This window comes from Gymnoscopelus microlampas (genome assembly GCF_963454915.1).
Source record: "Gymnoscopelus microlampas genome assembly, chromosome: 17".
NCBI lineage: Eukaryota > Metazoa > Chordata > Actinopteri > Myctophiformes > Myctophidae > Gymnoscopelus > Gymnoscopelus microlampas.
Window position 1 is genome coordinate 49229613 of NC_139954.1, and position 19921 is coordinate 49249533.

General features: G+C 41.1%; 1 protein-coding gene across 1 annotated transcript in view; it reads left to right on the plus strand.

The window, feature by feature from the left end:
* The window catches only part of lrp1bb (low density lipoprotein receptor-related protein 1Bb), a 597729-nt gene that overhangs the window by 447601 nt on the left and 130207 nt on the right, over positions 1–19921 (plus strand). Inside the window, exons 40-43 of the mRNA XM_084084305.1 lie at positions 1–87; positions 1176–1553; positions 7460–7649; positions 12973–13177. The exon at positions 1–87 is cut by the window's left edge and continues 38 nt beyond it. Of these exons, the coding sequence (XP_083940431.1) occupies positions 1–87; positions 1176–1553; positions 7460–7649; positions 12973–13177 (860 nt within the window). The remainder of the gene's footprint in view (positions 88–1175; positions 1554–7459; positions 7650–12972; positions 13178–19921) is intronic.

Here is a 19921-nt window from a genome sequence, read left to right on the forward strand (position 1 = left end):
CGGACGGCGGTGACGTGGTGACCATGCGGAGCGGCCTGGGGGTCAACCTGAAGGACGTGACCGTCTTTAACCGCGGCCGGGAGAAAGGTTGAGGTTTCAACTTAATGGTTGCTATTGAACCTCCACATCGCCTCATGTTCAACGCCTGCTTCTTAACCACCAGAACCCTTAGATATACTTCATTGAATGGAATGACCCAGGGTTATATGCTAGGACCCCCTCCTCCGAAGCAGTGTGAGCTTGTACTGTAGATCGGCTATTTTCACAGAATGTGGGTTTCCACCAGAATAGCGATGCTAGGGGGGTTCATGTGGTTAATTAAAGCAGGCTGTCGATTTGCTACATCTCCTCATATAATATTCTTGACTTCTATACTTCTACTTGAAGTCATTGCATATCATTAAACCTGGTGAAGCAGCTCAATGAGTGTAAAGTTGTAACTGTGCAACGTGTTGTTGAATTCCATTCCACAAAACACTGGTGCTCTGTCTGCTCTGAACCTTCCCTAAAAAACCCTGGGATGGTGATGATCAGGGTCCAAGACTCTCTTCTCCCTCCTGGCTCCCAAACTGTGGAACAAAACTCCCCATTGCAGTTAGAACCTGCTGACTCACTGCCTGAAACCTGAAAACTCACCTCTTCAGACTCCACCTTATAGTCTGTAGCACTTAACATACAGCAACACGTCTAAAACACATCTATACGGCTAGGCTAAAACCGGCTTATAACTGGTCTAACAGTGAATGTTGTTTCAACGGCTGTATATAGGCGGTCTTTATATAGACGCTTAAAAAACAGTTAATCAATGTCTAGGCTAAGAATAGACGTTGAAAAAACGTTCACTTTTAGGCCAGTTATTACCTGGTTTTGGACGGACGTCTAATAGCCGACTAATGGGTCACTGGGTAGTTATGACGACCATGCAGACTTACCTTGGTCTTTGTTACTTAGGCTTGTTTTTCTTGACCACAATGTTAACCATTTTGATAGCAGGTTATTTAGACAAATGCTAAGGTTTATTGTTTACCTGGTATCCTATAGTTTTAATGTACAGATTATTATTTTGATAGTATTTTGTTAAGACTCATGCTAGGTTATTGGTTTACATGTGAGATCCTAGTTTACCTGATAATACCTAAATTATAAATATGTAATTCACCCTCCCGCCACACCAGGCACCAACCCCTGCGCCAGGAGCAACGGCGGCTGCCAGCAGCTGTGCTTCCACCTGGGCAGCGGGCGCAGGACGTGCTCCTGTGCCCACGGCCACCTGGCGGAGGACGGCTTCGCCTGCCAGCGCTACGAGGGTTACCTGCTGTACTCTGAGAGGAGCATCCTGAAGAGCATCCACCTGTCTGACGAGAGCGACCTCAACGCACCCATCCAGCCCTTCGAGAGGCCCGCCTTCTTCAAGAACGTCATCGCCCTGGCCTTCGACTACAGCCAGAAGAGCACGGCGGCGGGCACCAACCGCATCTTCTTCAGCGACATCCACTTCGGGAACATCCAGATGATCAACGATGACTGGACGGAGCGATCGGTCATAGCAGAGAGTAGGTTTGAGTCCCTTATGTTCCTTCCTGTTTGTCTGTTTGTAGCAAGGGGCCAGCTTCTGAGTTTACATTGAGTCTATATAGGAAGCGGCAGTTCATAAGAATGGCCTGTAGTTTCACTGTTTTACCCCTGCTGGTGTCAGAAGAAATGACTCTCAATGCAAGCGGATGGGTTTTTGCCAAACTTTAGACTTTTATTACCTTAATAAACATTGTCATAAATACTATATGCTTCCAGTCGCTAGTTTAAAGTCTTCTGTCAATCACCATGATATGAGTTTTGGTAAATTATGGTCCCATTTATTTTAACATTGATCATAAAGTAGCTCCTGAGCTTGTACATCAGCTATAGCTTTCATGTGGTTCATGTTGTATTATGAAAAACCAACATACACACACGCACAGTTAAATCAATGTAATCATGTACTCGTTGTATAATAGAAGCCTTTTAGCGAGTCCTTGACAAAATACATTCTCCGCTGGATAACAGATCATCTGCATGACTCTAGAGTCTAAATGACACTTTTTAATATTCTAAAAAGTTTTCACACCAGGAAACCAGTTCCTGTAAAAAGCTCTCAAATTGAATGCTACCGCAGACTATTTCCAAATGCATCAACAAGCATGTTTACCAAAACCTGATGGTTTCCAGGCATCCTAATAGAAAAAGGTGGGAAAACCCAAAAAAACGTGAAGCGAGGGCCATGTCGTTTTCACAGGAACTCGCTGCTTCCAAAATAGGGAGTGTGAACAAACCGTCTTTTCCCGACACATCAGTCTAAACGGGTACAAAGAGAAGAATAATACCTATTGTTGAAAGGCATTTCGCTGACTGACAGTGTGGGTGCAGATGGTGTGGGAGGAGCGGACTCCCTCTCTATTCCTCATCTAAAGCCCAGTCAATCCTGCCTTGATAAGCCTGAGTGAGTCAGATGAGGAGCCAAAGCCTCCATTCTGCAGCGCTAGCATCCTCTACACCGCCCTGTGAAGTCAGCCCTCTCCTCCCAGAGCAAGAGCTCAGCACCCGCCAGACACCCCCACCCCCCCTCCTCCTCCCCCCCATCCCCTCCATCCCTCACACTGGCATAGCGGCGGGGGTCTTACTGATCTACTCGGCCAGACTTCCACCCCCTGTTGGTGAAACCAAGAGAGAGAGAGAGAGAGAGACTGAGCTTTCTATTAAAGTCGGACCAGGAACTACCATCATCCTTCTAGGAATATGAACCACAAGGAATTCTTAGAAACGTTATTGTTGGACTCTGTCGAGTGCCTCTTCACATCCATCCAATCAATGCACACCTGTCTGTGTGAGAGCTGAGGATGGAACACATCAAGGGCTTCATTTTTCATTTTTCATTTTTAGACAACCCCATACAGTACATGCATTACAGGGTTGTTTTTATGATGTTCAGAGGAATAATCTGCTGATAACCACAGTAGAACACATTGTATCTGTAAGTTTATCTACTTAAAGGTAAACTGTGTAACCTTTAGCCTGTTTTATTTATAATGATATAGATAGAATCTAAATCTAAATAGTTATAGATCTAAATAGAATAATTTAGATATATAAACGTTTTTAAGCTATCAGCCACTATATTATTGTGCTGGTGTGTTTCCCTGCAGAAAGACACATTCCATTATCAAGTTTTCATTATTTTTTTAAGCGACTTTTCTAGTATAGTTTATAGGTTTTTATTAACTTTTGTTTTTTTGGTAAAGCCTCATTTTTATTTTTATTTCACTTAACTCAAATGGTTTTTTTTTTCAATCCTATGTTTAGTTATTTTGTTAGTTTTTTGGTAGGGTAAAAAGATGTTATGTCAACACAGGACCAAGTTGCATACTGCACTATGCCTTTAAGTATAATAACCTTGGCTCTAGTTGACTTCTATTACTGTATGTACAGTAACAGTATAAGTGAGCTGAGCTGGTCCATTCCCCATGTGAAACGCTGGTCCCTCTCCAGCAGACACTTCCTCCTGCCTGACTGTGCCCTGTCATTGAGGAAGGGTGAAGATGTTAATCTTCCATATTTCCCTAATTAAACCTCCGCGTCCCCCATTAATTACTCCCTGGTCTCGCCAGCCATTTCCGGGTAAAAAATCCAAGCTGTCAGACTCCCTTTTTATTGCGAACTATTAATTAGTAATTGGCTGACTCAGGTTGTGCTTTAAGTGTTCTGGGGTGTGCGGTTTATGGTCTCTCTTTTCTCCACTACCCGACTTCAGCTCATATCTCTGGGATTGACCACATGTTCTCCATTAATGGCAATTAGAGACAGAATTCACAAATGACAGGATAAGCACCAAAGATTTGCAGACATCTGAGAGAGAGAGAGAGAGAGAGAGAGAGAGAGAGAGAGAGAGAGAGAGAGAGAAGAGAGAGAGAGAGAGAGAGAGAGAGAGAGAGAGAGAGAGAGAGAGAGAGAGAGAGAGAGAGAGAGAGAGAGAGAGAGAGAGAGAGGAGAGAGAGAGAGAGAGAGAGAGAGAGAGAGAGAGAGAGACGTGATTATGAAACGGCAGCCAAGATCCCAGACGATGAATGGCGGCGGCACAGCACGTTTTTCAACTTAATTTTGTTCATTTTCATTTCAATTTAAGACTTTTAAATTGTCATATCCTTGATATGGTGCACAAAGACACTGTTACAAAACAAAACTCTACGACCAAGACATTTTTTTTAACCCATGAAGAACGGGAACGCATTTGTGTGTCATTTTAAGATTTCTTTTCAAAAATAGAAGATCTACAAGTTCATAGTGCAGCACCGAGTGCCGCACTATGTATACATTCAAAATCTTTGAATGTATACATTTTTTAAAGTGAACATTTGTAACTAAAATTGTTGCTTCTGGGGATTCTACAAATGTCTTCTAAATCCTAACAGTTTAAAAAAAAAAAAAAAAAAATATATATATATATATATATATATATATATATATATATATATATATATATATATATATATATATATATATATATATATATAGCAGATATACAAAAATAGCAGATATACAAGTTCATAGCGCTGCACTCAGTGCCGCGCTATGAACTTGTATATCTGCTATTTTTGAAAAGCCAAAGAAATCGAAAATGACAGATTCCCGAATTGAATGGATTAAACATAGTTATGGATAGTATCACAGACAATGCAATTTGCCAAATACTGCCTGTTCATTGTCTGGCTGACACAAAGCCATGAAAGCTGAAGGGTCCCCGAAGGTTCCGTTGAATTCCTGAAGCTCATTGTGATTTTAATGAAGTGGCTCTTGCCCTCGTAGCGCTAAGACGCCGGTCGGATGAGGATGAGCACATTTCAAATTTAACAAACGCCATCTGTTTGTCGGGAAAAGGCCAAGAAGCTCATATGATTCCTATTGATTTATACCAAAACACAAAACCCACTCATTTCCATTTTTCTTTTCCCTTCTCATTCATTTGAAATTGAAAATCTGAGAGAAATATATTTCCCCTCATTTCCACAAAGCCAGATTCAGTGTGTGTGAGGTCATGAAGCTAATGACTAATTTATGCTCCGTCGCTGCTTCACACGCTGAAAATAGCAGATCTTCAAGCTCATACGGTGCAACTCCCTATCCTCATTCAGAACCACCATAAAAGAGTGTCCGCAATTTACAACAGGATCTAGATAAGCCGTTTAGCTTGCCACCAGATAACCCCCCCCCCCCCCTTCACAGTGTGTTCTGTATAGGCCTTTATACAGTAGCTTTAATTGCTCCTGGTATTGATGAGGATTTATGACATATTGTACGTCTTGTACCATACTGTATGTTTCTTTATGTCTTGTACCATACTGTATGTTTCTTTATGTCTTGGTTATGTGCATTGAATACATGGACCACCATGGAAACAAGCCAGCATTGGTTAGCGTAATAGCAGTGGTGTAAAGTAACTAAGTACATTTACTCAAGATCTGTTCTTAAGAACACTTTTGAGGATGTTTTACTTTACTGGAGTATTTACCATTTTCAATAATCTACTTCTACTCCACTGCACCTCAGAGGCAAATACTGTACTTTTACTCCACTACAATTATTTGACAGCTTTAGTTACTTTGCAGATTCAGATTATTATTACAATACACACTTTAAGCACTTCAGCCCTATGTACATTTCGGCCGTTTGAAAATAGCCGATCTACAAGCTCACAATGTGTTGTGATGTGACACATTGTGAGCTTGTAGATCTGATATTTTCAAAAAGATTTGTATCTTGTGAAATGAGACATTCTACACAATGAGTACTTTTACTTTTGGTACTTTAAGTGCATTTTGATGCCAATACTTTTGTACTTTTAGTACATTTTGATTACTGGACTTTTTACTTGTAACAGAGTATTTCTACAGTACACTGCAGTATTGATACTTTTAATTAAATTAGAGTACTTTTTCCACCACTGCATAATTGTACTTACCATACGTTTGCCAAACTGTATTCAATCAATCAATCAATCAATCAATCAAATCAACTGTCATCTTAGACACATTGTGAGCCTGTCATACAACACTATATTATTATAATATATTTATAATATATATTATATAATATATATATATTATAAATCAGGCTTAACTGGTTGGACCATAAAGAAAGGAAGAAACATCCAAACGCCAAGGTGAAGCCTTCACATGGACATGCTGAAGTGGGTGTGTCTTATAGCTCTGCTATACTCCACACTATAATGCAGTAACACTCAGGAAGTGTACAGTGAGTCCTATTTGATCGATAGGGTCATTTATTGAAGTAATTGAACATGAATATGCTGCGGCTCTTCAACCTGTGCTCACTGTGCTTCTTCTCTCTGGAGGCTTTGCTTCCTGTCAGTCAAACCATCTCACCTCGACCCGGTGGAATGTGGGATCGAGAAAAGCTTCCCTGATGAAACACTATCTATTTATTTCTGTAGAATATTGCATGGGCAAACAGCCTCTGCCTGTCCAGCCTTATACGGGGTTGAGCCTTTCCTCACTGTCAGTCATTGTGCTTCCAGTCTGCCAGGGAAATATACACTGTCATGTCAAATGCTTTTTTTTTTTGTTTTTTTGCATAATGATGCATTGTAATTGTTTCCATTTGAACATGGTTACTCACCCAACTTGCTCGATGTGTCACTGAAGGATGCTCTTACACGTAGATCTATACAACCGTGTCTCTTGTCTTTAAAGAACAGGGTTCTGTTGCATCAGCTGAATGTAGAGCCTGACCGATGCCAGATTGGTGGGTCTGAGCCTGATTTGGGAGGGTTCTATAGACCACCCATTTACTGATGATTTTGACAAATAAAAAGGGCAAACTTGTGGAAGGTATTGTGTTCTAATTGTAGTAATGCATTATGCCTCGACTAGGCATTAACTAGGCTACGTTTGAATGTAGTGTGAGGTGATGCAATCGGCTTTTTATGCCTTTATTAAATGGGGAGAGAGATGGGGAGTGACACGCAGCAAAGTCTGTTGGGATCGGGACTTGAACCCGCGACACGCTGTCAGGCTACATTGTAGCTTAGGTGCCCAATGAAGCCTTAGGGTCGTGAGTCTCAGGTTTATGCCACGGAACCCCATGTGATATACCACCCCAATCTACACCCTCAAATCCCCAGTGTTGATTTAACTCTGAGAGTGTACAAATGGAACCAAACGGAACCTTAAAGGTCCAATTCTGACCTGTAAATGGACCCATGTGTGTGGTCCCTGGACCCGTCCTTTAAAGGTTCCCCAGCTAAACGATGGGTACGCTGTGGTCACAACGCCCAGTAAACCAGGATCCTTGAAATGAAAGCGTTTGAAGAATCACCGCTTTATGGAATGTCAGGGAAATCATAAAAGCCGCCATGTTCTGACACAGCTGTCCCGTACCCCCCCCCCCCCCCCCCCTCCCTCTGTTCCAGATGTGGGCTCGGTGGAGGGCCTGGCGTACCACCGCGGCTGGGACACCCTGTTCTGGACCAGCTCCACCACCTCCACCATCACCCGGCAGACGGTGGACCAGAGCCGCCCCGGAGCCCTGAGCCGCCAGGCGGTGGTCAGCCTGTCCGAGGAGGACCACCCGCACGTCCTGGCCCTGGACGAGTGCCAGAAGTCAGTACAGAGGCTCCACTAAGTCTCGCCTCTTAACTATCTCTCTCTCTCGTCACACACACACACACACGCACACGCACACGCACACGCACATGCACACGCACACACACACACACTCTATCTCTGTCTATGTCTGTGTCTCACTCTCAATCTCCTTCTATCTCAGACAACCACTTCATCCATAATACTTCTTGTACAACAAATAACAAAAAAAAATAGCTGATCCACAAGTTCGCTTGAATTCATTTATTAATTTTTAAATATTTATTTTGGGCTTTTTTGTGTGTTTTGTTCTGTATGTCAGAACATCACATTATGTCATTCTGCAACGATAAGTGGTGTTTAACGTTTGTTTACTCTGCACATAGCATGCTAACCGCTACTGCTAGGAGTCGTTTTCTACGACGCGAGCGAGTGACTTAATCCATTCAGACCAGGAACGCATCTGTGTCATTTTAAGACTTATTTTGGCTATTCAGAAATAGCAGATCTACAAGCTCATAGCGCGGCACCGAGTGCCGCGCTATGAGCTTGTATATCTGCAAAAAAATAATTAAATCGTGAAAATCTGTGTGAATTTTTGAATATCTCATTAAAGCAAACATGTTTAACTTAAATATTTGCTTCTGGAGATTCTACAAATGACTTATAAACAGTTTTTGGAAAAAACTTCTGTTGCTTGGTTCTCAAACTTTTTTCATGTCAAGGACCCCAAAATGATATGTATTTGGCCACGGACCAAATACAATATGTATATTAAAAGATTTACACACATTTTCATGAGTTTTCTAAAATAGCAGATTTAGATAGCAGACTCACCGTGCTGTGAGCTTGTAGATCTGCTATTTTTGAATAGCCAACGTATAAAATAATGGTTTAAGTGGTTACACAGATGCGTTCCCGGTCGTAATGGATTAATGTCAGCATGGTGCATCTTTGTACAATATATACTGTATGTTTTGCGAGTATTGCTTAAAATGGGATGTTTTTAGCTAAGATCCATTACATGTGAAAAGGGCCTTATTGCATTCACTGCGTCTACAAATCCCAAACACTGAGATGATTTAAAACTCCAGCAGGGCTCCTGCTGTCTTTTGGAGTATTCTTCACACTTGTTATGAGGTATTTGGTATTCTGATCTGTTACTTTTGAGGAGAGGAAGATTTGCAGCCTCGGAGTCTAGCTGTTGCAAGACAGGTAATTGCTTTGACACTTTCATTTGTGTGCCAGTTTGAAGGAAGAAGAGGAGAAGTGCCTGAGGTGTTTTTTTTTCTCTTTCCTTTTTTTCCCCCGTTCCTCACACAACAATGCGCCAATGTTCCTGTTACATCTACTTATGACACGTTCATGAATATGATAATATTACCACAAGCAGTCTGGAAGAAAGAATAGAAAAACTGAAGAGGGAACAAGCCAGAGAGAGAGAGGAGTATCGTGGTCCGTGCTCCTTAGGACGGTTAGCGAAATTAACCCATTCAGACCGGGCACACATCTGTGTCATTTGTTTTATATTTCTTTGGCTATTCAAAACATAGCAGATCTACAAGCTCATAGCACGGCACCGAGTGCTGCTATAGATCTGCAATTTGTTTTGAAAAATCGTGAAAATGTGTGCAAGTCTATGAATATATATTATTTTTTCAAGCGAACATCTTTAACTCAAATCTTTGCATCTGGGGGTCCCTGGAACAACATCTTTTCAGATGGGGTTCGCGGCCAAATACATATCATTTTGAGGGTCTTTGACATGAAAACATTTCAGCACCACTGATATAACAACATCATTTGTTATAAAAAAAACTGTTAGGATTTAGAAGACATTTGTAAAATCCCCCAGAAGCAAAGATTTGAGTTACAAATGTTCGCTTAAAAAAATATATATATATATTGAAAGATTTTCACACATTTTCACAATGTTTAAAAAAAATAGCAGATCTACAAGCTCATAGCGTGGCACCGAGTGCCGCGCTATGAGCTTGTAGATCTGCTAGTCAAAGAAATGTAAAAATGACACAGGTGCGTTCCCGGTCTCAGAGGGTTAATTTCCCTGACCCGGTCTGTATCCTTGCTTTGGCAATTTGGCACCAAATCCACATCCTCCAGAAATACTAGAGTCTGATAATTAGAATTTAAACTGAAGTGATTAATTAGCGAGTCGGCTGAGCTGTGTGGCTCCTGACCGGGACGCTTATTAACCCCCGAGCGACGAGGACTTCCACCATGACTTCATTACGGCGTCGGAGCGAGCCAATCAGTTAGCCTACTTCACCACGGCCTCCAGTTTGACCCCCAGAGCACTGAAGGTGTCATGGTGGCTGGAACCTCCTTCCTTATGCCAACATGAAGACACTTCTATCTGAAGCCACCAACCTGCTCATCGGGAGCAGTTAGGGGTTCAGCGTCTTGCTCAAGGACACTTCTACACTAACTCTGGGGGAACCTGGGATCGAACTGGCTCTACTGGCCACTCTACCCCTGAGCCACTGCCGCTCCCACAGCCACAACGCGCTGTGTTGTGAGCTTGTAGATCTGCTATTTTCACTAGTTTTGAAACCTCTGAAAGTGATCGATTGATTGATTGATTGATTGATTGATTGAATATTAGCTAATTGCAATTCAGCAATGCTAAAAGGATAAGACAAAAAATCCCAGATGGCTTGTTTGCATAGAGGTCCTATGTTTTAGATTCATAATCAGGACATAGAGGTCCTATGTTTTAGATTCATAATCATAGTGTCCTATGTTTTAGATTCATAATCATAGAGGTCCTATGTTTTAGATTCATAATCATAGTGTCCTATGTTTTAGATTCATAATCATAGTGTCCTATGTTTTAGATTCATAATCATAGTGTCCTATGTTTTAGATTCATAATCAGGACATAGAGGTCCTATGTTTTAGATTCATAATCATAGAGGTCCTATGTTTTACATTCATAATCAGGACATAGTGGTCCTATGTTTTACATAATCAGGACATAGTGGTCCTATGTTTTACATTCATAATCAGGACATAGTGGTCCTATGTTTTACATTCATAATCAGGACATAGTGGTCCTATGTTTTAGATTCATAATCAGGACATAGAGGTCCTATGTTTTAGATTCATAATCAGGACATAGAGGTCCTATGTTTTAGATTCATAATCATAGAGGTCCTATGTTTTACATTCATAATCAGGACATAGAGGTCCTATGTTTTAGATTCATAATCAGGACATAGAGGTCCTATGTTTTAGATTCATAATCAGGACATAGTGGTCCTATGTTTTAGATTCATAATGAGGACATGTAATACATAGGATCCACTAGGTTTCTGCCTGAACAGCCACAATATGCTGTTGAATATGAAACAAAAAGAGAATCAAGAGAATTCCACGCCAATGCCTTAATTTATTCACGTTACCTGTGGGGCTTTTTCTCCCCCCTTTCTTTTCCTTTCCCATAATGTTGATAAATCCCCTTACAGAGGAGGATGTATTGTATATGAACAGATGTTCCTCGCGGAACAACCTGCGATGCTAATCGGTTTCGTCAAATGGAAATGAAGTAGCAGGACAGCTGCTCCGGTGCTCCCGTCATCCGTCCTGAGCGCTCCTTACTGAGCTCTACTTACTAAGCTGTGTGGGTTTGCCTGGCAGATGACGAGGGCCACCAGGCAGATGACAGGGGCCACAAGGAGATTTAGTCAGTGGTGGTCTGGTGGAATAAATACTCGGATATATTGCTTAAGTAAAACGTCCAATTATTGGAAAACTAAAGTTGTCCACTGGTACCACGAGGCAAGGTGACTGGGCCACAAGCTCCGCTACGTACGTACGCCGTAACGTGGCAGCTACGGGATGCTGCCGATAACTGAGTGACACCACCGCATCCACCTCTGGAGATTTAGTGCAGCCATGAATAATTCCCCCCCGCCATCCATTAGTGTTTATCCCCCCCCCCCTCTGCGTGGCCAAAGTGCACCCTGACATGTTACAGTTTAGCTCCTTTACAGCCCATCCTGCTCACACCCCCCCCCCCCCCCCCCAGATTCAATTTCCCTGAACATATATTTGTTTTGTACTCTTTGCTGAGTGGAGATGTGTCTCTGTGTGTGTGTGTGTGTGTGTGTGTGTGTGTGTGTGTGTGTGTGTGTGTGTGTGTGTGTGTGTGTGTGTGTGTGTGTGTGTGTGTGTGTGTGTGTGTGTGTGTGTGTGTGTGTGTGTGTGTGTGTGTGTGTGTGCAGCTCTTTGTAGGAGGAGTTATGGTGACATCATGTCATGACAGAGCACATTGCTGCAGAATGCTACAGTAAGACGAGGCTCAATAACCAGGGTCAGCTAGAAGACTCCAGGAGCCAGTCACACTGCACCAGTGTTGATTCTGATAGCATATGTTTGATTTAGTTTTAGTCATAGTCTTTTGAATACAATTCCATCGAGTTTTAGTCATATTTGAGTCATCTGAAACGTTTTAGATTTTGTCTAGTTTTAGTCGAGTAAATATCATAAGATTATAGTCGACTAAATCTACAGTTGATTTAGTCGACTATAATGTATGTTGGCGGTGCCTTGATGGCGTCGTAATGCCTGTTTTTACACTTGGTTCCATGCTGAAAATAGCAGATCTACAAGCTTGTAGATCTGCTATTTTCAGAGCACAACACCCGCAAAGACACCCAACACGTGACATCAAACACGTAACACACAAAATTAAACGGATAAAATACACAGTATGACACACATTAAGAGATGTCATAAAGGTACAAGGACTGACAGATGTCAAATTATTATTGACAAGCTGTTTAAAGCCATCGAGGGAAATTAAATGATCAGATTTAACCCTATCACTCCAGGAACACATCTGTCTGTGTCATTTTAGATTTATTTGGCTATTCAAAAAATAGCAGATATAGAAGCAGCGAGTGCCGCGCCACAAGCTTGCGGATCTGCTATTTTTTTTTTAAATTGCTAATATTTTAATGTATATATTTTTAAAGCGAACTTATGTAAAACTATTCAGGTCCAGGGACCTCCAGCAGCAAAGATTAGAGTTACAAATGTTCGCTTTAAAACATATACATTCAAAGATTTGCACGAATGTTCAAGTTTTTTTATTTTTTAGTTGTAGATCTACAAGCTCATGTGCTGCGTTATGAGCTTATATATCTGCTATTTTTGAACAGGCAACGTATAAAATAATAGTTATAGCTCAAATGTAAAATGACACAGATGTGTTCCCGCTCTTAATGTGTTAACAGTGGTATTTTAATAAGATGTTATAATCCTTAACAGTGGTATTTTAATAAGATGTTATAATCGTGTTGGCTTTGTATCCTTGCAGCCTGATGTTCTGGACCAACTGGAACGAGCAGCGGCCCAGCATCATGAGGTCCACGCTGGCCGGCAACAACATGATGGTCATCGTCAGCTCGGACATCCTGACCCCCAACGGACTGACCATCGACCACAAGGCGGAGAAGCTCTACTTCTCTGACGGCAGTCTGGGAAGGATCGAGAGATGTGACTACGACGGCTCCAACAGATACGTGAGTATGATGAGCCGTCTGAATGGGCTGTGACCATGGGTCTTCAACAGGGGGTCCGCAGCCATTGGGGGGTCCTCAGAGTTACTACAGGTGTGGGGGGGGGGAGAACCTTTTTCCGGCATGGCGAGAGAGTATGTTTTGCACTGTGTGTGTGTGTGTGTGTGTGTGTGTGTGTGTGTGTGTGTGTGTGTGTGTGTGTGTGTGTGTGTGTGTGTGTGTGTGTGTGTGTGTGTGTGTGTGTGTGTGTGTGTGTGCGTGCGTGCGTGCGTGCGTGCGTGCGTGTGTGTGTGTGTCATTCTGTCTGTGAAAAGCTAATCTCCGGCACCGTTGGCTTGATAGCAGCTAAACTGTGCACACACACACACACACTCCCTGGATGCCAGAGCAGAACCTCTGCCCCACATTTTTCACATGGGCCTGTTGTAGCGCCACCAGGAGGCCGCTTTGTGCAAAACACAAGTCATTAAACGAAACTTGTCTTTCAGATTTTTCATATTCCATATAAAGTTTTTTTTTAAATCTTACACTGTGTAGTGTGTGTGTGTGTGTGTGTGTGTGGGGTTCCCTGCTTCATCTCTCTCTCAGCTAAGGGACTTGAAATGAAAAATGTAGCTTGTTGTGATTCAGAAGCAGCTCTTCACTCTGCTCTGCTAGAAATATGTAGTTAGTGTATTAATTGTTGTGCTCCGCTCACAGAGAGCAGGCATAGACGGGGAAGAATTGTCATCATTGACATCATATCAGCATTATTTACATTCCTCGCCCTTCTCAAAGATGAGCAAAGAGCTACTTGAAGCAACTGAGACTATTGATTTGGACAAAGTTAGGCTCCATTGATGAGTTGGCAAAGTTGAAATGTAGAAAACTTTTAATTTGAGAGCTCTGTGCTTTATGGATTCATAGAAACTTTAGGCTAGACTGTGAGTAATATATATTTCTCACACACACACACACACACACACACACACACACACACACACACACACACACACACACACACACACACACACACACACACACACACACACACACACACACACACACACACACACACAGTACATACGATAACTTACACCACATTTGGGCTACTGTAGCTGTTTTTCTTTTGCACTGTCAAGATTTCTGAACCCGTTTAATCCAGGAACGCATACTGTGTCATTTTAGATTTTCTTTTAGCTTTAACCATTATTTTATACTTTGGGCTATTCAAAAATAGCAGATCTACAAGCTCATAGCGCAGCACCGAGTGCCGCGCTATGAGCTTGTAGATCTGCTATTTATCTATTTCTAAATCATGAAAATGTGTGCACATCTTTGAACATATATGTTTTAAATCTTTGCTTCTGGGGGATTCTACAAATGTCTTCTAAATCCTAACAGTTTTGTCTTTGTTTCTATAATGTCAGTGTTCTCAAACTTTACCTTTGACCTAACCTTTTACCTTTTAACACAATAACCGCCAAGGTATTAAACATGGTTTGTTCTCCCCCTGCCAGTGTAACTACCTTCATCCCATGAATTCTGAAACGCTGTGGAGGCGACATTGTGTTCCAAAAAAAACAAAAAAAGGCAGAGGGAAGGGGTAAGCGGAGGGATCTGTGTATTCAGACGAACCACAACGTTCCAACCGTGACCCCCATATTGGGGCTGGGGGGCTCGCTGAAAACAATGGTTTTCAATGCAAAAAAACAGCAACTGAGTTACAGCTGTTTTTCTGAAAATCCCATAGTCAGGGCGGGTGGAAGTGACGTTTTTTGGAATGATGTCACATCCACATAGTTCTTCTCTGAGTGACGATGGATCATCACAGAGCTGTGTTACGGTGCCTAAAACAGCGTGCCTCATTTTTTTTATAGAAGTAATTTATGCGATTTGGCAGACAAGTGCGCTATTTAATAGAACGACTTTATGCACAATTGGCAGGAATTGAGTTAACAACATATTTTCAGATGGGGGGGGGGGGGGGTAAATACGATAATATTTTGAGAACCACTGATATTACAGCAACATACGTTTTTCAGCAAAATGTTAGGATGTAGAAGACATTTGTAGAATCGCCCAGAAGCAAAGATTTAAGTTACAAATGTTTGCTTAAAAACACATATATATATATATATATATATATATATATATATATATATATATATATATATATATATATATATATATATATAGTCAAAGATGTGCACGAATGTTCACAAGTTTTCCAAAAATAGCAGATCTACAAGCTCACACATGGGGAACATTACAGTAGAATAATGATAAACCTGGCCATTTATATTCACTAGGCTGTTGGAAGGCTTAGACTGTGAGATTGTCTTACCTGTCAGAAGTGCTTTCATGTGCTCTTCTTTGTGGAAACGACCTTGAACGTGTCCTTAAAATCCAATCTCAGAGTTTCATGCTCAATGGACATCAGAGAGATTATGTATTTGATCTGATTTGTTTTGGATATTTGATGGCCTATTTTTACTCTTAACTTTGATTCAGGCTAATGTAACTGCAATGTTTTGGGAAGCTTGCCAAAAATAAACTGGTAATACTTTCTATGAAGCCCATGTCTATAATGCATTATAAACGCACTTAATATTATAATCTGCTTGTTACATTGTATAATTATAGTTATAAGCACTAATGAATATTACTAATGGTTTATAACCATAATCATCACGTATTGTAAAGCATGTTATAATAATTATAATATATATAATGACTTTTGTTTAAAGCAATGCTGAGTACTTATGAGTTCTTATAAATGTAATTATACGCTGCTTGGAGATTAGAAAGTATAACATGTTTTTACTTTATAATACATATGCGTAATTATTACAATGATTTATGTATGATTATTATTATGAAGCGTGAGTATGTATGAGTGCTTATATAACTATATTATATCGATCAATATAAGCAGAATATAATATATATATATATGTATATATATATATATATATATATATATATATATATATATATATATATATATATATATATATATATATATATATATATAATATCTATATATATATAATATCTATCTATCTATCTATCTATCTATATATAGCATGTTGATAATGCATTATAGACATGGTCTTCATAGAGTAGGGCTCGTGGTAAATTAATAATCCAGGGTGCCATGAATCTAATGTTCATGTTTTTCTTCTAGCGTTTTTTCAGGTAAATCAATGATAATGTCAGTGATCTTCATAAACGAGGCCCTCTGTCTCTCTTTTTTAATTAAAGGAATGTGTTACTAGAAAATCTCTGGCATTATGTCTCTCAGCCATATAGAGACGTTACGCGCCAAAACATTTTGAGAGACAAGGGCATGCATTCTGGAACGGAATGTCAAATTGATCTGCTGGCCCTTTCAGCCTGAGATGAACCAATTTTCTGTCTGCCACATAATCTCCCGTCTCCCCCATTGAGCCGCTGGAGGGGCTTCTGCTGCTGTGCCATGAATAGCCTCAGAAATACCTCTCGGTGGTTCTTTCTTCCTCATATTTCATCACCGTGAGAGCCCCTGGTTTACTTAATTATAGAAGTCATTTCCCTGCTAAAGTACAGGAGCTCTGTGTGTGTGTGTGTGTGTGTGTGTGTGTGTGTGTGTGTGTGTGTGTGTGTGTGTGTGTGTGTGTGTGTGTGTGTGTGTGTGTGTGTGTGTGTGTGTGTGTGTGTGTGTGTGTGTGTGTGTGTGTGTGTGTGTGTGTGTGTTGGGTGTGGAGGTTCAGATTTTTTTATATCCCAGAGAGGTTGCATGCATGATGTATTTGATCCTGCAAATCCAAAAGACATAAGTATCCCTCCTGTATCCCTATGCAATGTAAGGGATACTCAAATGTTTTACTTAAGTAAAAGTATCAATACTGCAATGTACAAATACGCTGTAAGTAAAAGTCCGGAATGCAAAATTGACTTGAGTAAAAGTAAAAAAGTATTGGTATCAAAATGTACTTAAAGCACCAAAAGTAAAAGTACTACATTTTTTGAAAATAGCCAATCTACAAGCTCACAACACGTTGCATTGCATCGTGCTGTGAGCTTCTAGATCGGCTATTTTCAAATAGCCTAGGTATAAAATAGGGCTAAAGTGGTTAATATATGTTTTATAATATAATAATTTTCATCTGCAAAGTAACTTAGTAACTAAAGTTTTCAAATAATTGTAGTGGAGTAAAAGTACAATGTTTGCCTCTGAGATGTAGTGGAGTAAAAGTAAAAGTATAGACAATTGGAAATACTCCAGTAAAGTAAAAGTACATCAAAATTGTACTTATGTGCAGCACTGGAGTAAATGTACTTGGTTATTTTACACCACTGCTCCTGTATCCCTATATGTAATGTAAGGGATTACTATCACTCAGTGGCCTTCTTATACAATGGATTTCAATTTGTGCTTGACACGACCTCGGCGCCGCGCCACCTTGGCCCGTCTCAATTAGTTACCCATCCTACGCCGAGCGGGGTCGCTGGGGCTCAGATGAAGCCCCCCCCCCTCCAGGTACCCCTACCTGCCCCCGCTGCAGTCTGCATGGTCCTGCTAATGAAGGCTTTGCAGCAGAGACCCCCGCGGCGCCCCGACCAAGCCGTCAAAGTACCAATTAAAATGTGAAAATTAAAAGAGAGGAAACTGATTGTCAACTGAACTGCAATGGAGCTTAGGTTCTCTAGGGGGGGGGGGGGTGTGTGTGTGTGTGTGTGTGTGTGTGTGTGTGTGTGTGTGTGTGTGTGTGTGTGTGTGTGTGTGTGTGTGTGTGTGTGTGTGTGTGTGTGTGTGTGTGTGTGTGTGTGTGTGTGTGTGTGTGTGTGTGTGTGTGTGTGTGTGTGTGTGTGTGTGTGTGTGTGCGTGCGTGCGTGCGCCGCATATCATTGCTGTCAGGTAGAAACCTTGTATCCATAGGCGATCTTTGCCTCTGCCAGCAAGCGGGGGAAAGGAAATGTATGAACGTATGTGTTTTTATATATACAACATATATGTTCATCATAATATATGTGACATATTTGAAATTGTCCGCCTGCATATATGTCTCTACATATATATATATATATATGTCCACATATATGTGGCATATATGTGGACATATATAAGATATGAGACACTTTTCCTATATATGCACATATATGAACCTGAATATGGCATATATTCTGCATATACTTGCCATATATTGGCAAAAAATATATACAGTATATATATATTTTTTAAATGGCCTGCCGCCACGGTCACATTGCCACTGCTTGTATCTACTGTATCTACTGTATCTACTGTATATACTGTATCTACTGTATCTCCAACGTTCTCCAATAGTTCAACGCTTTATTTTTTACATACAAGCTTTCCCAGCTGACGGACAGTAATGTTATTGCATGTGTGGTGGAGAGAGAGCAGTCCTTATGCTTCTCCTCTCCTCTCCTATGCAGCAGCATAGTGTCATGACATGGTGACAGGGAGCTGTGGTGACATGTCCTCCCCAGTCTGGTGACACCACGTCCTCCCCACTCTGTGTGTGTGTCTGACTCCTCCACTAGAGGAGAGAGGAGAGCTCTGTGTCATTAACCCAGGCAGCGCTCCGGAGAGGAGAGGATCAACACGGAGCACATGTTGAGGGAACGTGTCAACATGTTTAAGCAGTAGCAAAAAGCCCACCTTTTTAACTGGAATCATTCATTGAGAGCAGCATAAGGATGGGCTGCATAAGGATGCCGCATAAGGATGGGCCGCATAAGGATGGGCCGCATAAGGATGGGCCGCATAAGGAGGCCGCATAAGGAGGCCGCATAAGGAGGCCGCATAGAAAGCGGTTTACCGCCATTCGAGTGGAGTGGATGGTGTGCTATCTGGGCCAGTGGTGGAAAAAGTACAAAATGTTTTTACTTAAGAAAAAGTATCAAAAGGCCTACTGCAATGCAGAAATACTCTGTTACAAGTAAAAGTCCAAAATTAAAAATGTACTTAAGTAAAAGTAGAAAAGTATAGGCATCAAAATATACTTAAAGCACCACAAGTAAAAGTAGTAAAATGTTTGAAAATAGCAGATCTACAAGCTCACAACGCGTCGCGATGCGACACGTAGATGTAGTGGAGTAGAAGTAAAAGTATTGAAAACTGGAAATACTCCAGTAAAGTAAAAAAAATACCTCAAAATTGTACTTAAGTACAGTACTTGAGTAGATGTACTTAGTTACTTTCCTCCACTGATCTGCGCTAATGTTTGACATGCCACACGGGATTGCATCATCAGTCATCAAGGGGAGAAGGGAGGGAATGTCCATTTGACATTTGATGTGCCCGCGGGGTTAATAGTCTGCAATTGTGAAATGAAAATACTGGTGTTAGCTTACGTTTCCCGCCCTTTTCCTGAACACCAGGATGCAGAGGCATTTACAGTCCTAGGGGATGGTAAGGGCATACACCTCTTATCTCAATACTTTAACTTTTTGAGTTTTTTCCCGTGAATTAACTCTTTTTTCAGCCAGAGTAAAAGTGTCACCCCAGTGCCAGATAAAACCTACCGTTGTCTTTTACCATGAAAAATCATGGAATATTTTCCATGATTGCTGTCCGCACGGAGTTTGCCTCATTACGCATACACGCGTCTCTGGAGTCTCGGAAAAATACAATTGTCCGCTCGTGGTAATCCATTGCGTAGCTGTGGCCATTTGAATGTGTCTTGTTTTGGCCGTAATAAAGCAAGAGGAACGCAGATATAGCCATTTTACCACAGGAAATAAATGGGAATTAAAAAG